Here is a 24585-nt window from a genome sequence, read left to right on the forward strand (position 1 = left end):
GTGAGTATCCTCCACACACCACTCAACGGTATGCTTTAAAATGGTTAAGCTGGTATATTTTATGCTGTGTGTATTGTATCACATATTTTAAAAAGAAAAAAACAAGATGCACTATAAAGAAATTATGGCTGGAGTTTTCCTTCCAAAACAGATGTCAAAACATGATTCTTCTCTATTCAGAACTTTCCAGTTTACCTCTTGCTCAGAGCAAAATCTGGAGACGTGGTGGGGCCACCTGCTGCCACTCTAACCACAGTCACTAGTCATCTTGCTCACTGGACCCAACCCCCCTTGCCATCTTGCTGTTTCCTCAACACATCAAATATATTCCAGCCTGAGGCCCTTTATACTTGCTGCTTCTTGTGGCTGAAATGATGCCTCTCCGGACATCAGCATGACCCTATCCCTGACTTACACATACCTCTGCTCAAAAACCACACACTCGGAAAGGGTTTTCCCATCTTTCCTATAAACACAGTGTCCAACACCATCCCCTTATCCTGATTTATCTCCCTTTTATTTTTTTCTTTTGTTAGGTGTTTATTCTCTATTGTCTCAATACCACTGGAGTGTAAATGCCAATGGACCAGAAATATAGTTGTTTTATTAGCTGCTATATTCCTAGTGCCCAGACAGTGCCTCAATGGAAGAACAGGAACTCCACAGATACTTGTTCACTGATGGAACAAATTTTGACCCCTTAACTAAAGCATCGAGTGTACAATAACCTGTTGACAGAAGGTGGATATAGTAAACATGATTTGTCTTGGATGTTAAGATGTCAGGGATCTTTCTCCAGAGATCAACTAATTCATCTTCAATTCCATAACGCCACTGGGACAGAGTGTGTTTGGTTGGCAGGTCCATGTTTGCCTTTCAGGAAAATTAGGGCCTGGCTGAAAGACACTCACCTCTTCTCTGCCTGGCAGACAGGAAGCCACTTGTCGAGACTCCCGTGTTCCTTCCGCTGGGATGCCTCGTCTGATCCCCCCACCCTGAGTTCTCATGGCAGCCCGTAGAAAATGCTGTTGTAGAATTACCGCAGTGTGCGTGTGTGCGCCCATCTCCTCCTCCTCCTCCCCACTGCAGCTGGGAGCGTTGTGGCACGGAGATGCGTCTTCCCCATTTCTCTGGCCCCAGCAATGACAGCACGATGGTGGACTGAGTAGATGCCCAGTAGATGGATAAGTAAATAACCTTTGTCCACTAAGATGTATACAGTACTCTCAAAGAGAAACTCCTGGCATGAGAAATAAACACATATAGGTCAACTGCTGGTTAAATATCCCATGTAATTCCTAGACAGCCAAGACGTAGTTTGCTAATACCCTTAGCTAGAACATGTGTACCTCCTGGTTTCCATGGCAACATAATAAACACATTTGGTATTTTTTATAATGCCATAAAACTGCCAAAAAGAAGTTTGCCTTCTTTCTGAAAGTGTAGAAAGCGCACCAGTGTGGGAATGGGCTGGATTTAAACTGCAACTAAATCAGCCTTTGTTCTTGGGCAGTTCCCTGGGCCTGGATCACCTCTTGTATAAAAGTGAAGGGGGTGGGTGAGGGGGTCGAGGGTATAGCTCAGTGGTAGAGTGCATGCGTAGCATGCCTGAGGTCAGTCTCCATTAAAAAAATCCATTTAAAAAATGAATAAACCTAATTAGCTACTGCCTCCCACATGGCCCACTTCATGCATCTATGCCCTCTGCTCCTGAAGGTATCAGCCGGTGTCATCTCTGGACTAAACTCAGCTTTTTGCAGACTGTGTTGAAGGAAGAGGACACTACTCTGTATTGGAAGCAAAAAGTGGGGCTCATTGCTTGAGAGGCATAAACACAGCAAACTGCTGATCTCCTATAGTGTGCTTGGGATGTGTGGGGCTGGGGAGTGGCAGACTCTAAGCAGTGGGAGTATTCAGGCTTTGAGGGACCTTGAGCAAAGGAAGTTTGGGCACTGGAGCAAGGCTGTTGCTGATTGACTGGCCCTCAGAAGCATGTGTGCTGTCCGGAGGAAGCTGTCACTGATGGATTGGGACAGCTTTCAAACCTGCTCTCCTGGTTACTTGTTACAGTGGCCAAAGAACAGTGTGTCTTTTCTGTTCTTAAACCGGGAGTATGGGAACTATTCTCAGTAGGGTTCTTTGTTTATTTAAATGTCAAATAATCCAGCTCAGAGATTTTCAAACTTTAACATGAATCAAATCAGATCACCCAGAGGGCTTGTTAAAGCAGACTATTGGGCCCCTCCCCTCCAGAGTTTCTGATTCATTAGGTCTGGGACGGGTGCCAAGATTCTGCTCTTTCTGTGAGCTCCCAAGTGACGCTGATGCTGTTGGTCCTGGGACCACACTTTGAGAACCACTGGACTAGCGTCACAGGATTTGTACTTAATTATTTGCTGTTAAGAAAATATTTAAAATAATAATAATAATTAATAATAATAGTGAGTGTAAGAATTCTGTAAATGATTTTGTAAGATGGTTGTTAATCACAGCCACATCTATATACTTTTGAAAAATAATGATAAATGTACAAGGGGAAGGATGCTATTTACTCCATCTAAAGCTAATGTGGGTTGGGTGGGTAAAATGCGTGCTCAGCCTGTGTACTATTTACTCCATCTAAACCTAATGTGGGTTGGGTGGGTAAAATGCGTGCTCAGCCTGTGTAAGGTCCTGGGTTCAATCTCCAGTATCTCCATGAAAATAAATAAATAAGTTAATGGCTAGAAAATACGAATTCCAGGACATATTGAAGTAATTCTATCCCGTCCCTCCCCTTCTCTCCCTTTACCTACCTCCCTCCTCAGAATGTGTGGCCCATCCCAGCCTAGACCAAGTACTTCCCAAGGAATTTCCCAGGTTTGTGATCCTGTATGTTGTGGCGGATGGTGGTTTAGCTCATGAACTCTCCCAGTCAAGGTACGAACCACATTAATACACTGATGTACATTGAAAACACAGGAGGCAGGGAGGTTTACAAAACAGGTGGAAGAGGAAGAGAGGGATAGAGAGGGGCTGACTTTAGAAATTCTCCTTCATCTAATGAAGAACTGTCCCTCTTTATATCAGTTCCAGTGCTGGCTGATAGCGGATCATTCTGGTTCTTTGACGATAAACCCTTTTGCTGGCAGGACACATGCTGTCCTCAGAGAAAAAGCCTGGCACACTCCTAAGTCTGTATGGAAGAGAAATGAAAACACTTTCTGTGTTTCTGAAGAGAAAAAGTTTTTTACAAAGAGAATTCTTATTAAAGGAAAAAACAAAACAAAACAAAACAAAACACAGGGGATACTGTTAGACCCAAAAGCCATTGCTCTGTAGGATACTGAGCCTGGAGTGAATAAAGACTCAGTACATATTGAATGAATGGTGCCCTTTACCCAGATCTTCCCAAGAGGTTTTTACTAATGCATTCACGTGGAAAATTCTTTCAGTAGAGAATGTGATGTTCTATTTCTACAGGTGATAACAGCACCTAGTATTTATTGAGAAGCACCGTTGAGAGCTCAGTATATTCTAGGCTCATGTAATCCTCACATTAGTAGTGAAGTAAGGACTGAGTCATCCTTATTTTACAGATGAGGAAACTGAGGCACAGAGAGGTCACACAGTGTCCCTGTGACACACAGGGAGTAGCTGGTGGAGCTGAAATGCAAGCTCAGACGAAGGGACTCCACAGATGCATGCTGAACCGCTAGGTCATAACCCTCCCAAAGGCCTGAAGATTCAGGCCCCTTGGTCACTTTCTCAGCTTGTTTCACGTTTCCTTTCTAACACACATTATGATTTGATGTTTTTATTTGTTCCCCTGTTATTGTCTGTTAGCTCCAAGGGAACAGGGGCTTTGTCTGTTCATGGCTGCACTCTCACAACCAAGCAGTGTTTGTGGCTATAGACATTTGTGGAAGGAAGGAAAGAAGGAAGGAAGGAGGGAAGGAAGGAAGGAAGGAAGGAAGGAAGGAAGGAAGGAAGGAAGGAAGGAAGGAAGGAAGGAAAGGAAGTCTGTATACAGTCAGTTTGATTAATGAGATCTGATTAAAAAAAATGCTTGTTGTTTTCTTTGTTCCATTGCTCACTAATTATGCACCGAGTGGTCTTGTTTTTAAGGAAAGCCCACCCATGTCTTGCACTGAAAAGAACAGAGGTCATCTTTAAGGTGACAGTAGGCAAGTGCAGAGGACACAGCACTGCAGTTACATCAATCTGCCCTTTATGCACTTAGATTGCACTGAGAACCTGAAGGCACTGGGGTGGCTCCATGTGGGAGCCCCAAGGTTCCTTCCTAGAGACCAGTAGGCCAGGTGGGTCCTCTCTGATGAGTGGGATTAGTGAAGTGGGAGAGAGGAGACCAAAGCCTTTCCTCTTTTTATGTCATATGCTCCTGGATTGTTTGCATTTCCCCCCCATGAGCATGTATTATTTCTGGAATGAAACAAAAGCAACGCACAACTTTAAAAGAAGGATTCGCAAGGTAGGGATTGGCAAAGTACGCCCCATGAGCCAGATCTGGCCCACCACCTGTTGCATAAATCAGGTTTTCTTGGAACACAGCCACATCCCTTCATTTACATATTGTCTACAGTTGCTTTAGTGCAACGGTGGCAGAGTTTGAGGATAGAGACCACATGGTCCACGAAACCCCCAAATTTGCTATCTGACACTCTATAGAAAACATTTTCTGACCCTTGAGCTGAAATCGTTTATTATAAATCCCTTAGAGGCGGCGAGGGTATAGCTCAGTGGTAGAGTGTGTGCTTAGCATGCACAAGGTCCTGGGTTCACTCCCCAGTACCTCCATTAAAATAAATAAGTGAATAAATAAATCTAATCCCCCCCAAATAAATAAATAAAACAATTTTTAAAAAGTAAATATATAAATTCCTTAGGTGTTTGGTTTTTTTTTTCCCCGCCTATAGAAGCAAGGCCCAGTGAAACAGGTTAACAGACCCGGGTTCTTTCTGCTACTAGGAAGGCAATCACTGTCTAGATCTTGTTAGCTTATTCAGAGGCTATGCACCTTATTCTGTGCATATACAAAGAATGTAAGATTGCTCAGCTAAAAACCAAACCAAACAAAACTTTCCTAGCCTTCCTAGGAATGTAAACATCTGTCTGTCCATCTAACAAGGCTTAGAAGAGCTGGGGGTTGGGAGCAAGTAGGCTGACTGACCACCTACTTGATTTTCCTGCGGAGCACTTGGTAACGCTTGGTGGATTTAGTGGACTGTGGCCTGTTGTCCCACCACCACCAGAATGTAAGCTTTACTAGATTAAGGATCTAGGAAGCATGATTTATGTATAAGGAACATGATACTTAGGCCATCAAGGTATTTGGTGTTATTGGAATTGATGTCTCCGTCAGTTTCTTCTTGCGGTTTAAAAAACAGTTTAATGTATTTTGAGTCCACTTATTAAAGTCGTAATGAAGCAAAAACCCATTAAGGTTTACCCAAGTAAACCTGAGACTATCTGTTCTGCAAAAGGTACCATGGAGAAGATAAAAAGGCGAGGGACAACCTGGGAGGATGTATTTGTGGGTTGTGAAAATAAAGGGTGGGTGAGTACCAAGAATATATAAATAATTGCCTGAAACAGAAAAAGAGAATTCTACTTGAAAAGGAGCCAAGAGTCATGCATGGACATTTCACATTAGACAGCTTACAAGGGGCCCATGGGATTTTTTTGAAAAGTTGCTTTATCTCCTGAGTAATCAGGGACATAGTATTTCACTTCCACTGGGCAAAAATTCACAAAATCCAGGGATGTCAGGTGTGAATGGCTGAAACTTCCATCCGGTATCAGTGGGAGGGTAAGTTGGTGCTCTCACTTGGGAAGTGTCTTGGCATTACCTGGCAAAGCTGAGCAGACAGATCACCTGTGACTCAGCATTCCTCAAAATAGGGCCCCAGATCAGCATCCCCCTGGGAGCCTCTTAGAAATACACATTAGGGGCCCCATCCTGGACCCACTGGGTCAGGATCTGCATTTAGATGCCCACTGGAAACCCCTGGCGAGCTTTTTAAAGTCCAGCCCCTGGGGAGCTTTTAAAAGTCCAGGTGCCCAGGTGGCATGCAGACTAGTTAATTGTAATTTTTTTTTTTTACAATTTTAAAAGAGCTTCTCAGTAATTTCAACATGTAACTGGAGTTCAGAAGCAGCAACCAGAAAGTCTCTCCTATCAAGAGAAATACAAAAATATCTTTAAATAGCAAAAATCTGGAAGATAACCAAAATGTCTACCAACAGTAGATCACACACACACACACACACACACACACACACACACACACCCCACATTTTTACTTACTGTAAAGAAAAGCTGGGGAATGACTAATAGGAAATTCAGGATAGTGGGGTGTGGAAGGAGAAGGCATGTCATGAGAGAATGGGGGAGAAGGCGAGTTTCTAAGGTCCTGGTAATAGTGTTTCTTAGGTTCAATCATGGGAATGTGGGTGTTCATTTTTTCCCCTTAAACTATAAAAATCAGCTTTATCTACACTTTTGGATACAATTGTAAAGTTTAAAAAATGTTTTAAGAGGGCATCTTTCGTATCAGTTCCTCTGAGCCCCCTCCTTCAATGCACCATCTCCTACCCCAGACATCTTTGCTGCTCTCCTCCGAGCTGGTTCTCTGTCTTTGCTCAGAGGTCAGGGCCGAGAGGACCCAGCACTCTACCCAGTTTTATCCCAGAGAACCTGGCCCACTCCAGGTCCCATCTTAGACAGTTCTGCATGGGCTCAAGGTCTACATGTGCCTCACAGGCCCATGTAAGGGGCATCTGGAAGCCCAGAGATGCTCTGAAGGGAATTCGAATAGGAGACAGTGTCTGTGCATGTCTGGGAACCCCTAGGTCCTCTCCACCCAAACCCAGACAGAGCCAGACAGGGCCAGGTGTCAACAGGCTGGGGCCTGCCAAAGTGGTAAAGCACTTAGCAGCAGAGTAATGATTAAGTAACAACATAGCGAGGGCGCCGGCAGGGTAGACTGTCTTAACCTAGAGTTTCCGAAGTGTTTTCTGTTTTGCTTTAAACCCAAGCTCGCCATCCATTTAATGAGTGGGTCCAAGCCCCCATTACCTCTTACAAAGCATTTCTAACTGCAGAATTTCATCTGATCCTACCGTGGCTGCGGTAGGGATTACTACCATTTTAGAGATGAAGAACAGACTCGGAGCACTTAAGAGAATCGCCCAAGATCACACGGTTACCATGGTACAAAAACTCACAGCCAGGCCTGCTGTCTCCAAGATTCTTCCAATTGTCTCACCTGCTCCTAGGTCTGGAAATGCTTCTGCACTTGCCTCCCGCACGTCCAGAGATGCCCTCCTTATGCAGACAGCTCTGCGCAACCCATGCCCCTCCCTCCGGGTGTTTGCCTGCAGGATAAATTCAAGCTCCTTAAACTCTCCAGAATCCGCACTCACTGTTCTTGGAATTTAAAAAATATTGGCTTTAAAAGAGCCTGTGGATACTACTACCTAGGTGAGTGTTTTTAATCCTCTGGAATCACTGATACCTTTGAGATTCTGCTGAGATGGTGGACCTTCTCCCCAGCAAAATGCCCACAGGTGCAGCATCTTAAAGGGGCCACAGACTCCAAGAACTCTCGTTAAGAATTGCAGATCAAGTCTTGCAATTTTGGTGTTTTCTCCAAAAAGTGAAAATAGGATTGTCGTATGATCCAGAAATTCCACCTCTGGGTATATACCCAAAAGAATTAAAAGGAGGATCGCCAACGTCTATTTATACACCTATATTCACAGCAGCATTTTTCACAATAGCTGAAAGGTGGACACAACCCAGGTGTCCATCAGTGAGTGAATGGATAAACAAACTGTGGTATATACACACAGCAGAAAATTATTCAGCCTTAAGAAGAAATAAAATGTCACAACATGGGTGAACCTTGACATTATAGTAAGTGACATAAGCTAGTCACAAAAGGACAAGTGCTGTGTGGTTCTACTTACATGAGGTACTTAGAGTAGCCAAACTCTTAGAGACAGAGAGGAGGAGGGTGGTTTCCAGGGCCTGGGGGAGGGCGAAATAAAGTTATTATTTCCTGGGAACAGAGTTTCAGTTTGGAAAGATGAAAAAGTTCTGGAGGTGGATGGTGGTGATGGCTGCACAAAAATGTGAATGAGCTGTAGACCTCAAATTGGTTAAAATGGTGTATTTTATGTTACACATATTTTCCCCTGGCTGGGAAGGAATAGGGCCGGGCCAGGCCTCCTTGTCCCAGGTCTGCGCCCCAGGCCCTCTGCCTGGGCAAGCCCTGCACAAGCTCCTGCAGGGAAGACTGTGTCTATTCTGCGGAAATCCTGGTGGGCAAGGCCTCAGGGAAGAGGTGGCATCGAGGCTGGGCGGCTCGGGACGTGCTGTTTATATGAACTTGATCTGCTGGCTTAGTAACCCTCGCACACAGGGGCCTAAGATCTACCCAGGATGACTGGTTCTCTCTAGTTAAAGCAGCACTGCCTTGGGGAGTAAGGCAGTGCCATCCAGTGGGGTTCCAGAACCATTTATTGTAATGAAAGAGCTTACCAATGTTTTAACCCACTTCCCATGAGTTCTGAAGGATAGGTTTGGGTGTTCCTCTATAGGAAGACTTACTGACAATATAATTAAACCTCAAAAAAAAAAAAAAAAAAACCACCCTTCGCAATACCCATCCATTAACATTTTGCTGCATATCCAGTTCTTTGTCCAACTTGGAAGGAGGGGTGGAGTGAAGAGGGAGATCACACACAGGAGCTATTTGGTTATCAGTTTTACTGTGTAACACTGTATTTTTTTTAAATTCTCTTAATGGAGGTGCTGGGGATTGAACTCAGGACCTCATGCCTGGTAAGCACACGCTCTACCACTGAGCTACACCCTCCCCTAATAACACTGTATTTTGATCATTTTGTCACATCACTAATTGTCGTTCTGTAGCATCATCTATGATGGTTACAGAATTGTGTATTGTATGGACATAATCAAAATGAAATCCCTTTTGCTGGAAACTTAAATGGTTTGCAAGTTTTCACTTTTACTAACAGTGTAGCAGTGATTATCCCATCTAAGCCCACGCCATCATCTTCATTGTTTCCTAAGGACAAATTCCTAGAAGCCAAATTGCTAGATTAGGCTTTTGATTCAAAGCATACTTTAGAACATTTGTACCAATTTGGTGTGTAAATTAGCAGTAAAATTTCAAAGTACCCATTTATCCAAACCATTACCACCAATGGGCATTATAATTCAAATATTTATACCAACCTATAATTTAAAATGGCATCTCATTATTTCAATGTGTATATATATATATATTTGATATAGTCATTTGATTGATTGAACCTACACATGATCATTATGGACAATAACCTCTTTCTTTGATACTCTCTTCAGTCCTGTGCCCTTTGATAAAGCGCACCTCCTCACTTGAATATTAAATATATTTTTACATTATCTGTTACATGCTTTATAATGTCCTCCCCGTTTGTCACTAGATTATGCTATTTGCTACTATGAAAGTTTTATATTTTTAATAAATAAAATCTAGAAATGTGTTCCTTTTTGTGGTCTCAAGCAGTAATGATATGGCAAGCAGTAATGATATGGCCACGTTCAGGTGAGCACAGAATGCTGAAGCAGCTCTTGGCAGGGGCTAGTTTTGGGGCAAGGGTGGGGGAAGAGGGGAGATGCAAGCAGCAAATAGGATCAGAAATCAGGTCTTTGGAAACCGAGGTTAGCTGCTCTCTAGCCCCAAAGGCAGGCTGCTGGTTGTGCTTCTTTCCCTCCTAGGTCTCCTGGGAACAGTATCACCTGTGGCGCTTCGCTGATGACCCCTTCAGGTGAGTCGTGCCCACCCTTCCAAGGCCCCCCATTGTAGGCACTGACCAAAGACCAGGAAGTAGCCTGCAACATGCTGGAACACACATTCCTGGGAGCACAGCCCCGTGTCCCCTCGCCTCCCCTCCACCACTGTCCCTCTCACTGCGAGCTCAGAAGGGCTGTGCTGAGAGCTGAAGACAAGCATCCCTCGGGGGCTCTTTTTCTGGTCAGTGGTTAAAGGGCTGGGAGTACTCTGTGGAACACATCTGGCTCTTGTTTTCCAAAGAAACAGGCCTGTTCTCCCTCCTAGCCAGGTCACAGTGAGATGGCCTTCATCACTCTTGCTTCACAGCCAGAATCCATTGCGTTTTCTATTTGAATTCCATCTGTACTTTTATGGCTATAGGCTTTATATCTTGGCGCCTCCAAAAGTAAGCTGTGGTCTCTCACAGAACAGAAAACGTGCACCTTGAGAAAGGCAGTGACATTTGTAAGCCCCAGGGGTTTCTTCTTGAATCTAGACAAAGTATTTTCCTCTTGTTCACCGATCTCTTGGATGGAGAGAGGTGAGGGGAAAAACTGCACGAGCCCACACGTTCTGATCCATGCATCCTTTATTCCGTGGCCAACCACTGTGCTGCATCCAAGCAACAGAACACAAACTGGCAATCAACCGCAACCCAGCTGTACAACAATCTGAGGCTGACAGTACATTTAAGGCTTTTAAATTTGGGGGGGAAAAAAACTTAAAAAAGAAAATAAAACCAAAGAACCCCCAAACCCAAACCCCCAACCAATACAAGCAGTGTAGCAAGTTGAAGCATCTTACATTTCCGCTGCTTATTCGGCGCAACTCCAGTGTCAAAACCCAAAGAATTCCTCAACTAAAAGATTAGTTTCGTGAAATTTTAATTACATAAGTTCTTCAAAGCATAAACTTGTAATTTTCTTTTGTCTTGGAAATGTTATAAAATTTTTTAATAGCAAAACATAGGAATAAAAACAGATTAACAAAATGTATTCAATCATTTACAATACAAACAAGGAAATCTGCAGTTTGTTGGAGCCTGACAAAAGAAAACTGCCCATTAAGAATCTATGCACAATGTAATTGCAAATATGTACAGTACTTTAAAAAAGCCTACAAGGAGGACTTTACAGAAGGAAAGTCGGCTAGGCTCTTTGTTAGACCAACCAGACAATCAAAATATTAAAACTCTGTGGGGACTGGTAATAAATTTACACTTAAAAAAAACCCCAGTTTCCTTTTGTTTAAGAATATTCCAGTTATATTTATATGGTTCCAGTTGATGAAGCTATTCATGATAGTTCCAGTAAACTACCCTTTAACTGATTTGTTTGGGGGAAAGACCAGCAAAAAAAATTAACAAAGATTAACAAAGGAATTTTCATCACAATTGTTTTCCAGTTACACTATCACAGCTTCACAAATGGATTGAACTCACAAATCCAGTGGCTGAAAGAGAGCTGCAGGTCAAATACTGAGAACACTGGTGGAGAGAGGGTGGAGTCCTGCATACATGAATCCTAAGTGATGGGCAAGGTAGACAGATATGAGCATCCTTTATAGAGCACAAGGAAACGGTCCCCCCGCTCAGCTCTCATTCCCATTCTGCAAGGCCATGAAGCTGGGAATCAGACTGTTCAGTTTAACATGATGTGTGAGTTAGCAGAACCTCTAGGTATGAAAGACTGAGAATTCCTCAGCTCTTTGATTAGGACGCCCTGAAAGCTGAGCACTTCCTCGTGGTTATCACGCCATGACCGCTATCCAGTTAAAGCATGTGCAAAACAGAGGACTCCTGTGTTCACGGTAATGAGGTAAAATCAAGTGGTCTTCAGGAGTTGGGAAGTTCGTGAGATATGAACTGCTTTAGTCTTTCTAGGTATTGTGCGTAAAGCTCTATGTCGTTATGCCCGGCCCCCTCGACCCAGAGGGGCTCCACGGCCCGCGGACAGCGCTCGTACATCGCCAGGCCGTGGGAGAAATCGATGACCTCGTCCTCCGTCCCGTGGATGACCAGCACGGGAGAGGTGACTTTAGAGATCTTGTCGATGCTGCAAGAGAGAGAAGGGGAGGGGGAGAAAAAGGACTCGTTTAGTCATGCTCACAGACAGCAGACATCCCACTTAATGGAACGGAATTGGCATCCACAGGCGAGGAAGGTAGCACTCTGGAGGGTTTCCCGTCTCATTTTTCTAGTAATTCTTTTTTTTTTTTTTTTTTTTTTAAATAGGCTTTGCAGGGGGAGGGTATATAGCTCAAGTTGCAGGGTGCATGCTTAGGAGGTCCTGGGTTCAGTTCCCAGTACCTCCTCCAAGAATAAATAAATAAACCTAATTACCTCCCCCACCAAAAAATAATAGTGATAATAATAATATTAAGATTTTCATTTTGTAATCATTGTGGGTTTACAGGAAAGTTGCAAAGATAATACTGAGCCCCTATCCGGCCCTAAGCCATTTCCCATAAGGAAACATCACCACTGTACATTTGTCAAAACCAAGAAACCAACTTTGGTACGTTACTAAACTCCAGACTTTATTTGGATTTCATGAGTTTTTCCACTGATGTCCTTTTTCTGTTCCAAAATCCAATTGAGACTACCACACTGCATCTAGCCACTGTGTTTTTGTTAAGTATTTTATTAAAAACAGAACCTCTAAACGTCATCAGACTAGCAATCCAGTAACTAACAGTTCTGATATATCCATATTTTTGAGACAGGATTTTTAAAAAAATAAACAAGCTCGAGCTTAACATATCTGGATAAAGGTCTCTTTGGAGAGCTGAGCGCCTAATCCATGGCTGCTCGAGTTTTCAGAGCTCTTACTGCGAGAGCTATTTTCAGAACCAATTAACAAGATCCTCACAAGCCTCATTTCATAAAAAACGAATACTTCATTTTTAATAAAAACTGTACTATTTAGCTTGAAAACTTCATGTAATGCCTAGGTTTGATTCTGAATGATTTTTTTGACTGTTTACAAAAATCAAATCTACCCTCAACGGATGAGTATTTGAGAATCTTCACAAGAACGTGCTGCAGGCTGTAAAAGCATTTCCCACGGAGGAATCCACGAGACTGCAGGCCTTACTGGGCTGGGTGTGCAGACGACCTCTCTGATGGAGGCAGCTGTCATTTCACCTACGTACACATCGGGAGAGGTGAACCTCTGCCCAGTCTGTCCTCCTGCCAGAGTCCCCCTAACAGGTGACTTCTCTTTCTGTATTGTAACTTCTAGCCAAAGTTGCAAACAGATGTGAACTGGTACTCCCCTTAGAGACTGCTTTGTTAGAAGTAATAGCTAACATTTATTCAACACTGACCAGGGCAAGGTGCTTCGTACTTGATGTACAAGACCTCACGTAACCTTCCACGGGACACGACGAAAGGGGCATAGACCACCTCTGTTAAACCAAGGAGGAAACTGAAGCTAGGGGGATTATTAAAGAACAGGCATGAGGGTGTGGAGATAGTACAGAGCTCTGTACTGTCGTATGGTATGTCTGTCGTATGGCCTTATTCACAACTCACGAGGTTGCCAACCACCTCAAGACGTTCAGGAAGACTGCAAAATCTCATCAGCGTGTAACTCGCCAAGATGCGGGCCACTGTGGCAGAAGTCAATTCTGCAGATTAGGAATCTTGCTTAGACACCTATCTTCTTCCTATATTTAATTTTTAAAGCGACTTCTTCTTCTAAGAATGTGAGAATCCAATTATATTCAATTAAAAAGATATTTACTGACAGCTCCACGCTGCACAGTTTGGGAGAATCTCTGCAGCCTGCAGGGTGTGCCTGAGGTTAAATGCCGCCATCTGATTCTAAATGTAAAGGCAGTAAAAGAAAAATAAACCACCAATCAAATGGTGAGCAGGATTCATTTATTTATTTATTTTTCTAACATTAAAAAGGAAACGTGAAAGTACCTTCCTTTAAAGAGAAGGACACAGAGACAATTCAGCACTTGGTTAGCGATGGACACCGTAAGAACACATTTTCCAAATTCAGTTAATCATGAAAGGCAATGGTTTGAAATCTATCATATTCAGACTTTATGGTATCGAATAGGAGGAACGGCCTTTTCTGGCTGTCTCCACTCACCAACCTTTAGTAACCAAACTGCTTGACTGTCTAAGCCTCAGTTTCCCAATCTGTAAAATGAGCCTTGTGAGATAAGAAAGGTGAAGTGTTTAGCCCATGACTGGCAGATCAGATAAGACCCAGGAAAGACTAGTTGCTGGTTTCCTATTAATTAATACGCTGTAATTAGCTGCCGTGATTGTATTTTAAGGTATGCTAATTTAAGGGTCAGGGGAAAAACCTATTCATTTTGTTGCCAGGGTAACTCCCAGCATAGCTTCCCACAAACATGTTAAATATCTCCCTTTCAACAAACTGGCCTCTCATTACCCATTGAGCACAAATAAGGCCACATTTGAGACACACACGAGCCCTGCTTAGCATTCTCAGCCGGCCTGCTGGAAACCTGCAGCTCACTCAGCTTTCCCGTGAAGCTGAATTTCACTGAATCCCGGTACAAACTGCGCAGCAGGGAGGTTCACCCGAGGTGTTAAGAGGTTTCTTCTTGTGAAACGGGACAGTCTGCGCCACAGGTGTTTATATAAGCAAATGCTGTTCCTCCCCACCCCCGGCAACAACAGAATGACAGCAATTAATGAGCCAATCAAAATGCTACGATTGTACATACTTCTGCTGAGACTTTTTCTACAAGACAGCAGCGTGAGTCCTGCTGTAAGAATCTCGGACTGCTTTAGCAGTGTACCGAGGGCAAAGCTTAGGGGGGCAGATAGCTTTTATTAAATACTTTCCTCAGCTTAGATGTAAAAAAACAAGCAGAAGTTTTCCAAGGGAGGTTTTCAAGAAGGCAGCGTGCTTGCTGCTGCTGTGTTTGTAAGGCAGCTGCCCATGTTTCTTCCTGGTACCGGGGAGCTAGGAAATAGCAGGGCCCGGCTGGCAGGCGAGAGGCCGGGCCAGGGGCGCTCGTGTGCACACCCCAGCGGGGGGAGGCGCAGGCCCTCTGCAGCGGGGGCACATGGGGGCCGGCAGGAGGAATGAGGGGAGGCAGGGGGCTGGGACTGCAGGGGAGGGGAGGGGAGTCGGGGGGAGGGGGCGGACCGTCCATTCACACTGTCCCTGTAGCCCGTTACCAGCCTGAGAGGAGCTCAAGTCACCTTTTCTCTTTGACTGGAAAAGTAAGAGAAATTTCAAAATTGGGGATATTGGAGGTTTTTGTTTTGTTCTGTTTTGTTGTTTCTTTGGTTTTTTTTGAGTGTCTAGACCACTGCTAATTGCCTCATCACAGATTTCACATTTAGCTCTTGGGTTTGTTTTTGGTTTTTTGGGGGAGGGTAATTAGGTCTATTTATTTATTTATTTTTAGTGGAGGTACTGAGGACTGAACCCAGGACCTCATGCCTGCTAGGCCTGCACTCTACCACTGAGCTACACCCTGCCCCCTGCATTTAGCTCTCGTGATTCAACAATGCACGTGCATCTGATTGAATGAACAAACACCCAACCAGAAGTTAGTTCCTTTAGGGCATGTGGTACTTTTATTTTTATCCTGCACAACCAGCTCCACGTCCCCTGAGCAGCCCAACACAGGGGCTGACGTACAGATACATCCAAGAAAGATTTATTAGCGGCCCACAATGAACGGTGGCATCAGATCTGAACGTAGGCACTGGACGCCTTAGCCCTTGTTGTACACGTTTAGCTTACCTGGGAAAAGCATCAAAGCAGTACGTTTTCCTGGTATCCGGAAAAGCCACGCGCAACCCAGACATGAGAGGCGAATGGAGAATCACGGCTGCACACTCGTACCTGGAGGCCAAGTCTACCGTGGGCACGGTCCCGATGCTCTGCCCGTACAGGATGATGTTCTCCGGACTTACGCCGTACCTGGAGGAACCAGAGGGGGCATGCCATTAGCTGACATGTGGGAGAAACAGAGACACAAGCACCATGATATCAGAAACTCAGAAAACTCCCACGTCTACCAGCTTAAAAAATCACATCCTCTAATGTGTATACTTTAGCTTAAAATGGATGAGAACTTCACAACAATGTCAGGGGCCCATCTCAGCACTAAGTGACTGAGATTCTGTCTTCCACTACTGCTGCAAAATTAATGATCATGACTTCTTTTTTCTGGAAATTAACTGTATAACTGCATTGTAAATTTCATTTCAGTGTTTACGGAGTCATCCCATTTCCTATTCTTCCCTCTTTAGAGTTCTTTGATAATCCTAAATGTATTTCTGAAATAAAAACAAAAACACCTTTGCCAAATTATAATATTAAGAGCACTTCAAGTGAGGCTTTAATAAAATATGAAAGATATTAACATTTATCATCAGAAAAAGGTACTGGGAACCAATGAATTTAAAGGCAAATATATTTCCTGTAGCCTCTCTTTGGGGCTTAACCCTTCTGATCTTTCAATCCATGGATGGTCTCCCACTCCACTGTCTTCCAACGTTTAACTGGTAAACAGCCCCGTGAATCACAGATTTCATTTCCTGGCCTCCCTGGCAGCCTGGTGTGTGCAGAGAACTAAGCTTCGGGTGATGGGATGTGAGCAGAATTGACACATACAGACTGAAGGTCATAACTGTAAACAGATGCCTGGGCCCCCCCCAATTCCTGTTGGGGGTTAGAAGACACCATGGGGAGCTACCCTGGCCCACTCAGAAGAACGCAGCACCCCAGGTATGGTGGTGGAACAAAACAGAAGGACTCCAGGAAAATGGCTACTTTACTCATTAACCTACAGTGGATACCCAGAATATATAAAGAGTGCCCAGAAATAAAAAAGAAAAAGACAAAAGAAACAGACATATTATAGGGAAGAGAACACGAATGCCTAATAAACACATAACAAGATGTGATGCCCAACCCCGTCGGTAGATGAACCTGCAAACTGAAACCACGAGTTACTATTTTATACCTAAGGGGCAAAACCCCAAAAGCCGGACACCGTCAAGGGACAGCAAGGACATGGACAAGCGGAACTCTGTAACATTGCTGTGGGAGTATAAATGGTACGAGTGCCTGGGAAGATAATCTGATATTATCCGGCGAGGCTGGAGCCTGTGACTCAGCGATTCCACTGGTCAGTATAAATACCCGCTGTAGCTTGCAGGGCGATGGGCCATGCTTTCTGATGACAGCCTTCAGTGAAGAGGACTGTCAATCTGCAGCTGGGGCGGGTGGCAGGAGTTCAGTCTAGCCACCCCCCCAGGCTCCCTGAAACACCACAGGGAAATGAGGGCCCTTAGGAAGGAACTGAGGGACGGATGGCTGTGCCGTGAGGGGCAGACCGGAGCCGGACACGTGGGGTAAAAGGACTGTGTCTGAAAGCAGCGTCAGCCACACAGGGCTGGCGGGGGGCTGGGGGTGTCCAGGGAGTGGCTCGGGTCGGGGGCTGTGGGGCTGCGACAGAGCTGGGCAGGCCCGCAGGGAACACGTCTGGGGGGAGCTTGAAGGGGAAGGGAAGGAGGTAGAGTTCGTCCCAGAGGAGATGAGGGGCCGCTGGAGGCGCTCGGGACAAGGGGACAGGAGCAGGGCCAGGCAGGCTGGATGACAGAGCATGAAAAGGAAGCCGGGAGAGAGTTAAGGGACGATTAAGACCCCTACAGGGAGGAGGGAACAGAAGAGTGTAATATGTTGAAAACAAACACATCACCAAAAAAGAGAGACCCTCTCCTCCCCGGACACAGGGAAAGAAATCGCTGCTCAGAATGAGGATCCACCCTCTCTTTCTAAAGCGACATCTCGGTGTGGCCCCGGCCCCTGGAACCTGACTAACACAACCGTGCTCATGGAAGAGGCTCCCAGGATGCAGGTCTCATCTGGTGCTCTTGCCTGGGCTCCATTTCCACTGGAAGAACAGGTTATTAAAACATGGTTGGCAAAAGGGGGAGGGTATAGCTTAAGTGGTAGAACGCATGCCTAGCAGGCGCAAGGTCCTAGGTTCAATCCCCAGCACCTCCTCCAAATATAAATAAATAAACCTAATTACCTCCCCCTCACAAAACGAACAAACAAAAAACCATGGTCAGCAAAAAGGGCTTTGAGGAAGGTTTGAAGAAGGAACCGATGGCTGCAGCATCCTGTGTCCTACATCCCCAAGTCAGAGACCACGGGCAGTAAAACACAGGGCCCCTCAATGAGGACGAAACGATGAGAGATGTCAGAAAGGAGCCCTGTTCCAGTGCATCCACAGGCCATTGCCAGGGAGATGCTTTTTATGGAAGGAAGTTATCCCAGGAAACTCCCTCCGCTGCAACAGCCCCTGAGTCCCTTCTCTGATGGACAGGGAGGTGCATTTCAGCAGGATTTGTTACTGAGAGTTCAAAGTCCCTTGAAGGAGGAAGTATAAATAAGATCAGAGGTCGCCTCCTCCCTCCACAATTTTCATCAGAAGTAGTCACCCCCCCAAAAAAAAGGGGGGGAAAAAGAATAACTAAAAAAATTTTTTTTAATAATAATAGAAAGGGAAAAAGGAAACCCAAAGGCAGTTATTGAAGGACAGAGGATTTAGAGGTGATTAACACTAAAAATCAAAAATAGAGTGAAAGACTTCCAGGTTGAACTAGCATCAGACTAGCCTCTACCTTCTTGGATCAAATCTGAAGAACGATGAGAATTATATAGGATAACTCGTCACAGTAACTCATGTTATCAACTTTTCAGTATCCTGACACTCTTCTGCACGACACTCCATGGACCTCAGGGGCTGCCCTGAACAAGTGGGGGAGAAACGGGCACAGACGCAAGGACAGAGGCGGGTGTGCGGTTACTGGCACAGGCAGCCTTTTCTCTTGCGTGTCCTGAATCTGTCCATCCGCCGAGATCAGGGTCTTCTTTTATTTATGTCATGGTGAAGCCTGAGCGTTTCACCAAAGGACTCTCAGCCTTTAGCTTTTCATTCACGGGCACCAGGACACATTACCAAGTCAACAGATTCCACCTCCGACACACAGACAGTCATAACCTTTATAACAAACACTTTTTCACTGAAAAACTTCAACATGTAAAACACTAGCCATAAGGGGAAAAACACGACAAATTGTGTCACGTTAAAATAATGTACTTCTGGTCATCAGAAGATACCGTTATGAAAGGAAAAAGGCAAACCACCAGATGGGAAGGTATTTGCCGCGTGTGTAACCAGCAAAGGGCTCCCATCTAGAATACATAAGGAACACATCGGTGGGGATATGTGTAAAGAACAACTACACATCAGTGGGGGAAAAAATGACCAAATACAGGAAAACGGCATGTTACAAAACGGGAATTTCGTAAAAGAAGAAATCTAAATGGCAGGGAGAGAAGAAACGAAGGAGGGGAGGGAGGGCAGGCTGTGCAACGTCATGAGTAAAGGGAGAAACGCAAATTAAAACCACAGTGTGACACTAACGTACATTTACAAGTTGACGGTACCACGTGTTGACAAAGACACGAACCACAGGAACTTCCATTCACTGTGGACGGAGGTGTAAGCTGACGGCACTTTGGAAAAAGTAAGCGTGCAGGTGTATTAACACAGACCCAGTGACCCCGCAAGTCTACTCCCAGGTATACTCCCCACAGGGAAGCGCTTACTCACGACTGTCTGTGGGCAGCTGGAGACAAGCCTAATGTGCGCCACCGGCAGGGTGGGTAAATGAACGGTGGTGAAGTCAGGCCACGGAATGTCACACAACAAGGCTCACGCATCTTCAAGGCACAGTGTTAAACCGAAGGGGCAGATGCCACACAACACATGCTGTACGGTACCGTTCGCAAAAAACGTAAACACACCAAAATTAAACGTTATGGTTTAGGGATATTTAATTGAAAGAAAAGCAAGGCAGTGAAGCCCTAAGAACCAGGGTGGTGGTTAAGGACGGCGAAGGGGAAGGGTTATCGCTCGGAAGAAACATGTCTTTTTTTGCTGGGGAGGGGAGGGAGGTTACAGAACCCTGGTTATAGTCTCTGTCTTGTCTCTAATGAACCGTTCATTGCTTTTACTGTTCATTAAGCTGAACACTTACATTTTATGAACATCCCTAGGTGGCTATATTGTTATATTTTGTAAACAACAACAAAAAAAAAACCCACATTTTTAAACAGCTCACACCAGATATTTCAGATACGGAGACAATGCTCCCCACCCTCAAACTGTTACAAGTCACGGTAGATTTTGTGCTAAATCAAAACCTCAGAAGGAAACACGAAGCTGTTAAAAATTATGTCTCATCAAGAGCTAATGTGGAGAAAACTCATGTTAAAACGTTCCACCAAAAGCAGCCTACAAAAAACAGGGTCACAATTATGTCCCTTAAAACAGAATCTATACGTGGAGAAGGAACTTGAAAGCAATACATTACGATGATGATGATGGTTACCTTCAGGTGGTGAGGAGACCGGGTAATGTCTCTTCTTTGAAATTTTCATTTCTCATTTCCTTTAATTACTAGGTAGTCATTTGTTAAAAGTAAATAAATAGAGGAAGCCGTCTTGCCGGACCTTCTGACGTGGGTCAGCCTGCACTCTGCTCACGGCCAGGGTCCCTGCTTTTCAAAGGGCTTTGAAAATTGTAAAGTGCCGGTGAAATGATTAGATTTGTTAGTGGTACGTGAAGGACTTTTTCACCGCCTTTCCCCATCTCTGTCACACAGTCTGACAACAAATGATCTAGGGAGGGAGGGATGGGGTGAGACAGCCAGTCCTTTGAAGGTATGGAAGATTTTCGGAGGAATGCTCCGAGGCCTCTCCCCCAACACCCCCGGTACAGATGAGGGCACTGCAGTGAGTCCTTTTCACTGTACCACTAGGGTGTTGCTTCTGATGGGAAAAAAAAAAAAAGGTCGATTGATGCCTTCAACACCAATGGTTCCAAAATGAGAAGTATCTGATATTCTGAGGAATTTTTTACAATGTAAACTTCCTTACTTAGAAATTTTCCATCCTTAGAAATTCCAGTGGGTTTGTGGATTCCTCAAACTAACTATTGTTTGATACTGGGTAAACGGTCGGACCAGATCCTAAAGTCCTTTTAGCTCTCCAATTAAAAGATAAAGGATAAAAAAGAGAGATGGTAAATGGAATCTGTTACTAAGTCTGTGTGAAATACAGGGCATTTGAAGATCATAGCTTTTTCCCAAAAGTGCAGGATTAAGTGAAAAGTATTTTTTCCAAAACATCAATAATCCCCAAGTCCAAAACCTTTAAAGTAAAACAGATGTGAAACCCTCCCAACCTGGAACAGGACGGCTTTGCAGCAGGCAGACACGACACAGGCGAAATGGAAAAAACACTTAGGCAGATTTTTTTTTTTTTTGTATTTTTACTTACAATTTTCTGTCTTCGGATGTCACAACAGCAGGACATTAAGTGATTTCCTCTAGCACGCACCACCTTTGTGGGCAGGCACAGGGGCAGGCGGAAGGGCAGCTACAGCCTACAAGCGATGTTTTCCTCCACGTGTCCAAACCCCAAGGCAGTCTTTTACAGGTAAACCTCCCCGTGGCTCAAGAATAAACACAGACAGTCAGCAGACACTTGGTGGGTGACTTCACGTCGGGAGACGGTGGGGCAGTTCCTCCAGTCGTACGCCTAACAGCTGTCCTTTCTCCGCCTGGGGCTCCCTGGCCCCCTGGTGTGTCTGGAAGAGGTGCTGGATGCCCGCCCTCCCGGGACTTTGTGAGTTTCATCCTCACCCACACGGCATTCCAGTCTGATTCTCAACGCCACACACACCTCCATGTCTCTGAATCTAAGAAAGGGCCTGTCCTCATCGGTGCTTCATGCGAGCCTCAGTAAGGGCTCAGCACCCATTTAGTCTTGGGACTCACATTTTTTCTCTCTCTAAGGACCTGAAGATAGAGCTTAGGAGAAAAGACACTAACATGGTGACAACAGACAGTCCGGTGCTGCACATGGCAGGTCAGCAGGGGGAAGTCGGACCCAGGAAGGAAGTAATGAGGTCAGGACGGGCTACAGGTCCGTGGAGGTGGAGGAATGAAAGCTGGTGGACTGAGTATCAGGGGGTGAGCCTGGCAGCGGAATCAGGAAGCCTGTACCTGTCAGGCAGGTAGGACCAGAAAACAAAATAAACTAAAACAAACCCAGGCACAGACTGGGTGGCAGAGATTCAGAAGCCAAACAAGGGGCTGGTAGAGTCCAGGGAATCCACTAAGACTCTGCAGAACAGGGATGTGGTACCAGCAGATTTAAAAAGGAGGAAGAGAACGCCCATAAAGGAGAAGACTCGCATTAGAGACAAGCGCTCCAGCAGCAGGTCCCTGCAAACTCACAGAAATACTTGGATGGCGTAGAGTGAAGGGGGCAGAACTCAGGGCAGATTCTGATAAAAGTAACAGAAAACTCACAAGCAGTAAACCAAGGCCCACGAGATGAGCTATTTTATGGGACTCTGGAGTCAGGAGGAGAGAGAGCTCACAGGTAGGCGGTGAGCCTGGTGGTCAGGGAGGGCTTGGCTGCCTTTCAAGGGATGGAGTGAAGGATGAGATGCTTCTGCACCAGGGAGAGGTGCTCAGTAGACGTTTGCCGGGGACAAGCCTGTCATTCTTTAAACATGCTTCTCCTTCGGCTGGCCCAGAACCACCCTAGCCAGATTCTTCTTTCTCTTCTTCTGTTTCCTTTGCTCATGCCTCTTTCTTCTCCCACATTTTACTTTACCTGGGCATCCATCAAAGCTCGGTCCTCACCCTCTCCTGGAATCTCTTCTCTGCCTATTTATTCCCTTGTTGAACTCTGCCAGTGCCAGAGCCCAGCACGCACCTGCCTCTCCTACAGTAAATGTGCAACAGACTCGTGTGAACTGGAGAAATGGGTGGCGAAGGTTTCTACAATGTGTCACTCCTGACATCTCATCTGTGCTCCAGCGCCCCGGCCCCTTCCTTTCTGTGGATATTTCTTTCTTCCTGAGCATCCCACCACTGCACACTCAACAACTCCCAAACTCCACTTTATGTTCTCTCTCTCCCCAGATCTGTTCATGTCTACCCATAACCAGACCCTCGACCTCACGGGCTCGACAGTTAGGACGAATTCCTCAGGCTTCTCTCCTTTGCCTCTCACGTACTCTTAGTCACCAAGTCCTGCCATTTCTCTCTTGGAGATGTTTTCCAGATGCTCGCTTTTCTCACACCACTCCCGTAGCTCTGTGGTTGCATCCTGTGGTCAATCGATCAGGATCTGTCAGTTCAGCACATGAATGAGCACAGTTTGCCCAATGATGACCATCCCCCAGGGTACCGAGGGTCCGTTACTCAAAGGTCTTTCTGGAATCCTTGTCACCGCTGCCTCTGTCCATGCCCACGGTGCTTACACGGCTCCAGTGGGTCCCTGACTGCTCAAACTCCCCACCTGCTCTGTCCTGTCCCTTTGGTTTCTGTGTACTGTTCTCTGGCTGGGGAGGGGGCAGGTATCTCAGTTCCTGACCCCTGAGCCGGTTTCTGTCCACTGCTGACTCTGACTCACGCTGACTGCGTGCACCTGCCAGCTTCATCCCAGCCCTTCCCTTCTTCCCAGGGCAGAATCTGCCAGTCTCCAGGCCCAATCAACCCCCACTTCTGACCTCCCTTCTCCTAGTTCGATCTGTATAAGCCGCCACACTCATGTCACCCCCCGCTCCCATCCGTCCTGTACCTTCCCATCTGATCGAGCTTCCAAAACACGTTTGTTATGTTACTTTGCTGATCAAACGCTTCAACAATCACTACCGCTCCTTGGGATAAAAGTCCATGTTCTCAGATTACCCTCCACAGCCCGGCCCCATCCTGCTCCTCCAGCCCTCTCTCTTCTCTCCGAGTGACCCCTCTGCTCCTGCTGTTAGACCCCTCACGGTCTCTTCAACAACCCCGGGCTGGACTGTCCTCGCGCCTCCCCACCACCTGCAAAGCCCCGGGGTCCGTCACACCCACCCCAGTCCTGCCTCTTTCACACTTTCCCCAACCACCCCGCTCTACGTGTGCTATTTTCTTTCCCGAGCCCTTCACTCGAGTACCCGGTCACTGCGAGGGTGTACACAGCTAACCACTGTGTAACACGTCCCACACTGCCAAGGAGAGCTTCAGCTCCTCAGAGTAGGTAGAACTATGAATCCTTTTGGGTCGTTAAGGATACCCACGCTCAGGGCTCAGTACACTGGAGGCATGTCTTACTTTGCATGGAAGGTGATTCTAACCAAAGGCTGTTTTTGAACCAAGTAAAACTAAATGTCATACATCGTTATCATCCTAATGGCTATTCAATCCACTCGACGTGTAGCGTCTTCTTGGGGATCTGGCTGGGAGCAGAAACAATCTCTTGTCTGCAAACTGACAGAAGTGAGTCAGCCCCTCAAGGATGACCACAGTACTCAGCAAGCATTCATGTTTCTAGGCATCACGTAAGATTCACTTAAAACACAGCACAAGGAATTGGAGTCTCCCAGTTTTCGCAAGGGGAAAGCTGTGACCCTGAATGACGACTCTCTGGAACAGGCAAAGCCACGTGTGTAGTAAGCCCCTTGGAAACCTGCCGCTTTTGCTCCCAGCCTCTCCAAGTGTCTATCATCTTGCCGACACAAGCGATGCGGAGCTCAGGGTGACCAGACACGTTTCGGTGTAGGTTCCCACTCAGCGCGGAGGCCACGTCCCAGGAGCTCCCGGCCGCCAAGGCCGCGGCAGCACGAGCAGGAGCCGAGGCAGGCAGCGGCC

The 24585-nt window shown here is 45.7% G+C and overlaps 1 protein-coding gene and 1 non-coding gene across 2 annotated transcripts in view; both read right to left on the reverse strand.

Moving 5' to 3' along the window:
- Positions 1-8810: 8810 nt before the first annotated feature.
- TRNAG-ACC (transfer RNA glycine (anticodon ACC)) lies at positions 8811-8883 on the reverse strand. Its single transcript has one exon. It is a non-coding gene; the product is annotated as a tRNA-Gly (tRNA).
- Positions 8884-10416: 1533 nt separating this feature from the next.
- Positions 10417-24585, reverse strand: part of ABHD17C (abhydrolase domain containing 17C, depalmitoylase) — a 44833-nt gene continuing 30664 nt past the window's right edge. The window contains exons 2-3 of the mRNA XM_010986833.3: positions 15593-15772; positions 10417-11899 (exon numbers count right to left, since the gene is read on the reverse strand). Of these exons, the coding sequence (XP_010985135.3) occupies positions 11680-11899; positions 15593-15772 (400 nt within the window). The 3' untranslated portion in view covers positions 10417-11679. The remainder of the gene's footprint in view (positions 11900-15592; positions 15773-24585) is intronic.

This window comes from Camelus dromedarius, chromosome 29 (assembly GCF_036321535.1).
Source record: "Camelus dromedarius isolate mCamDro1 chromosome 29, mCamDro1.pat, whole genome shotgun sequence".
NCBI classification, from domain to species: Eukaryota; Metazoa; Chordata; class Mammalia; order Artiodactyla; family Camelidae; genus Camelus; species Camelus dromedarius.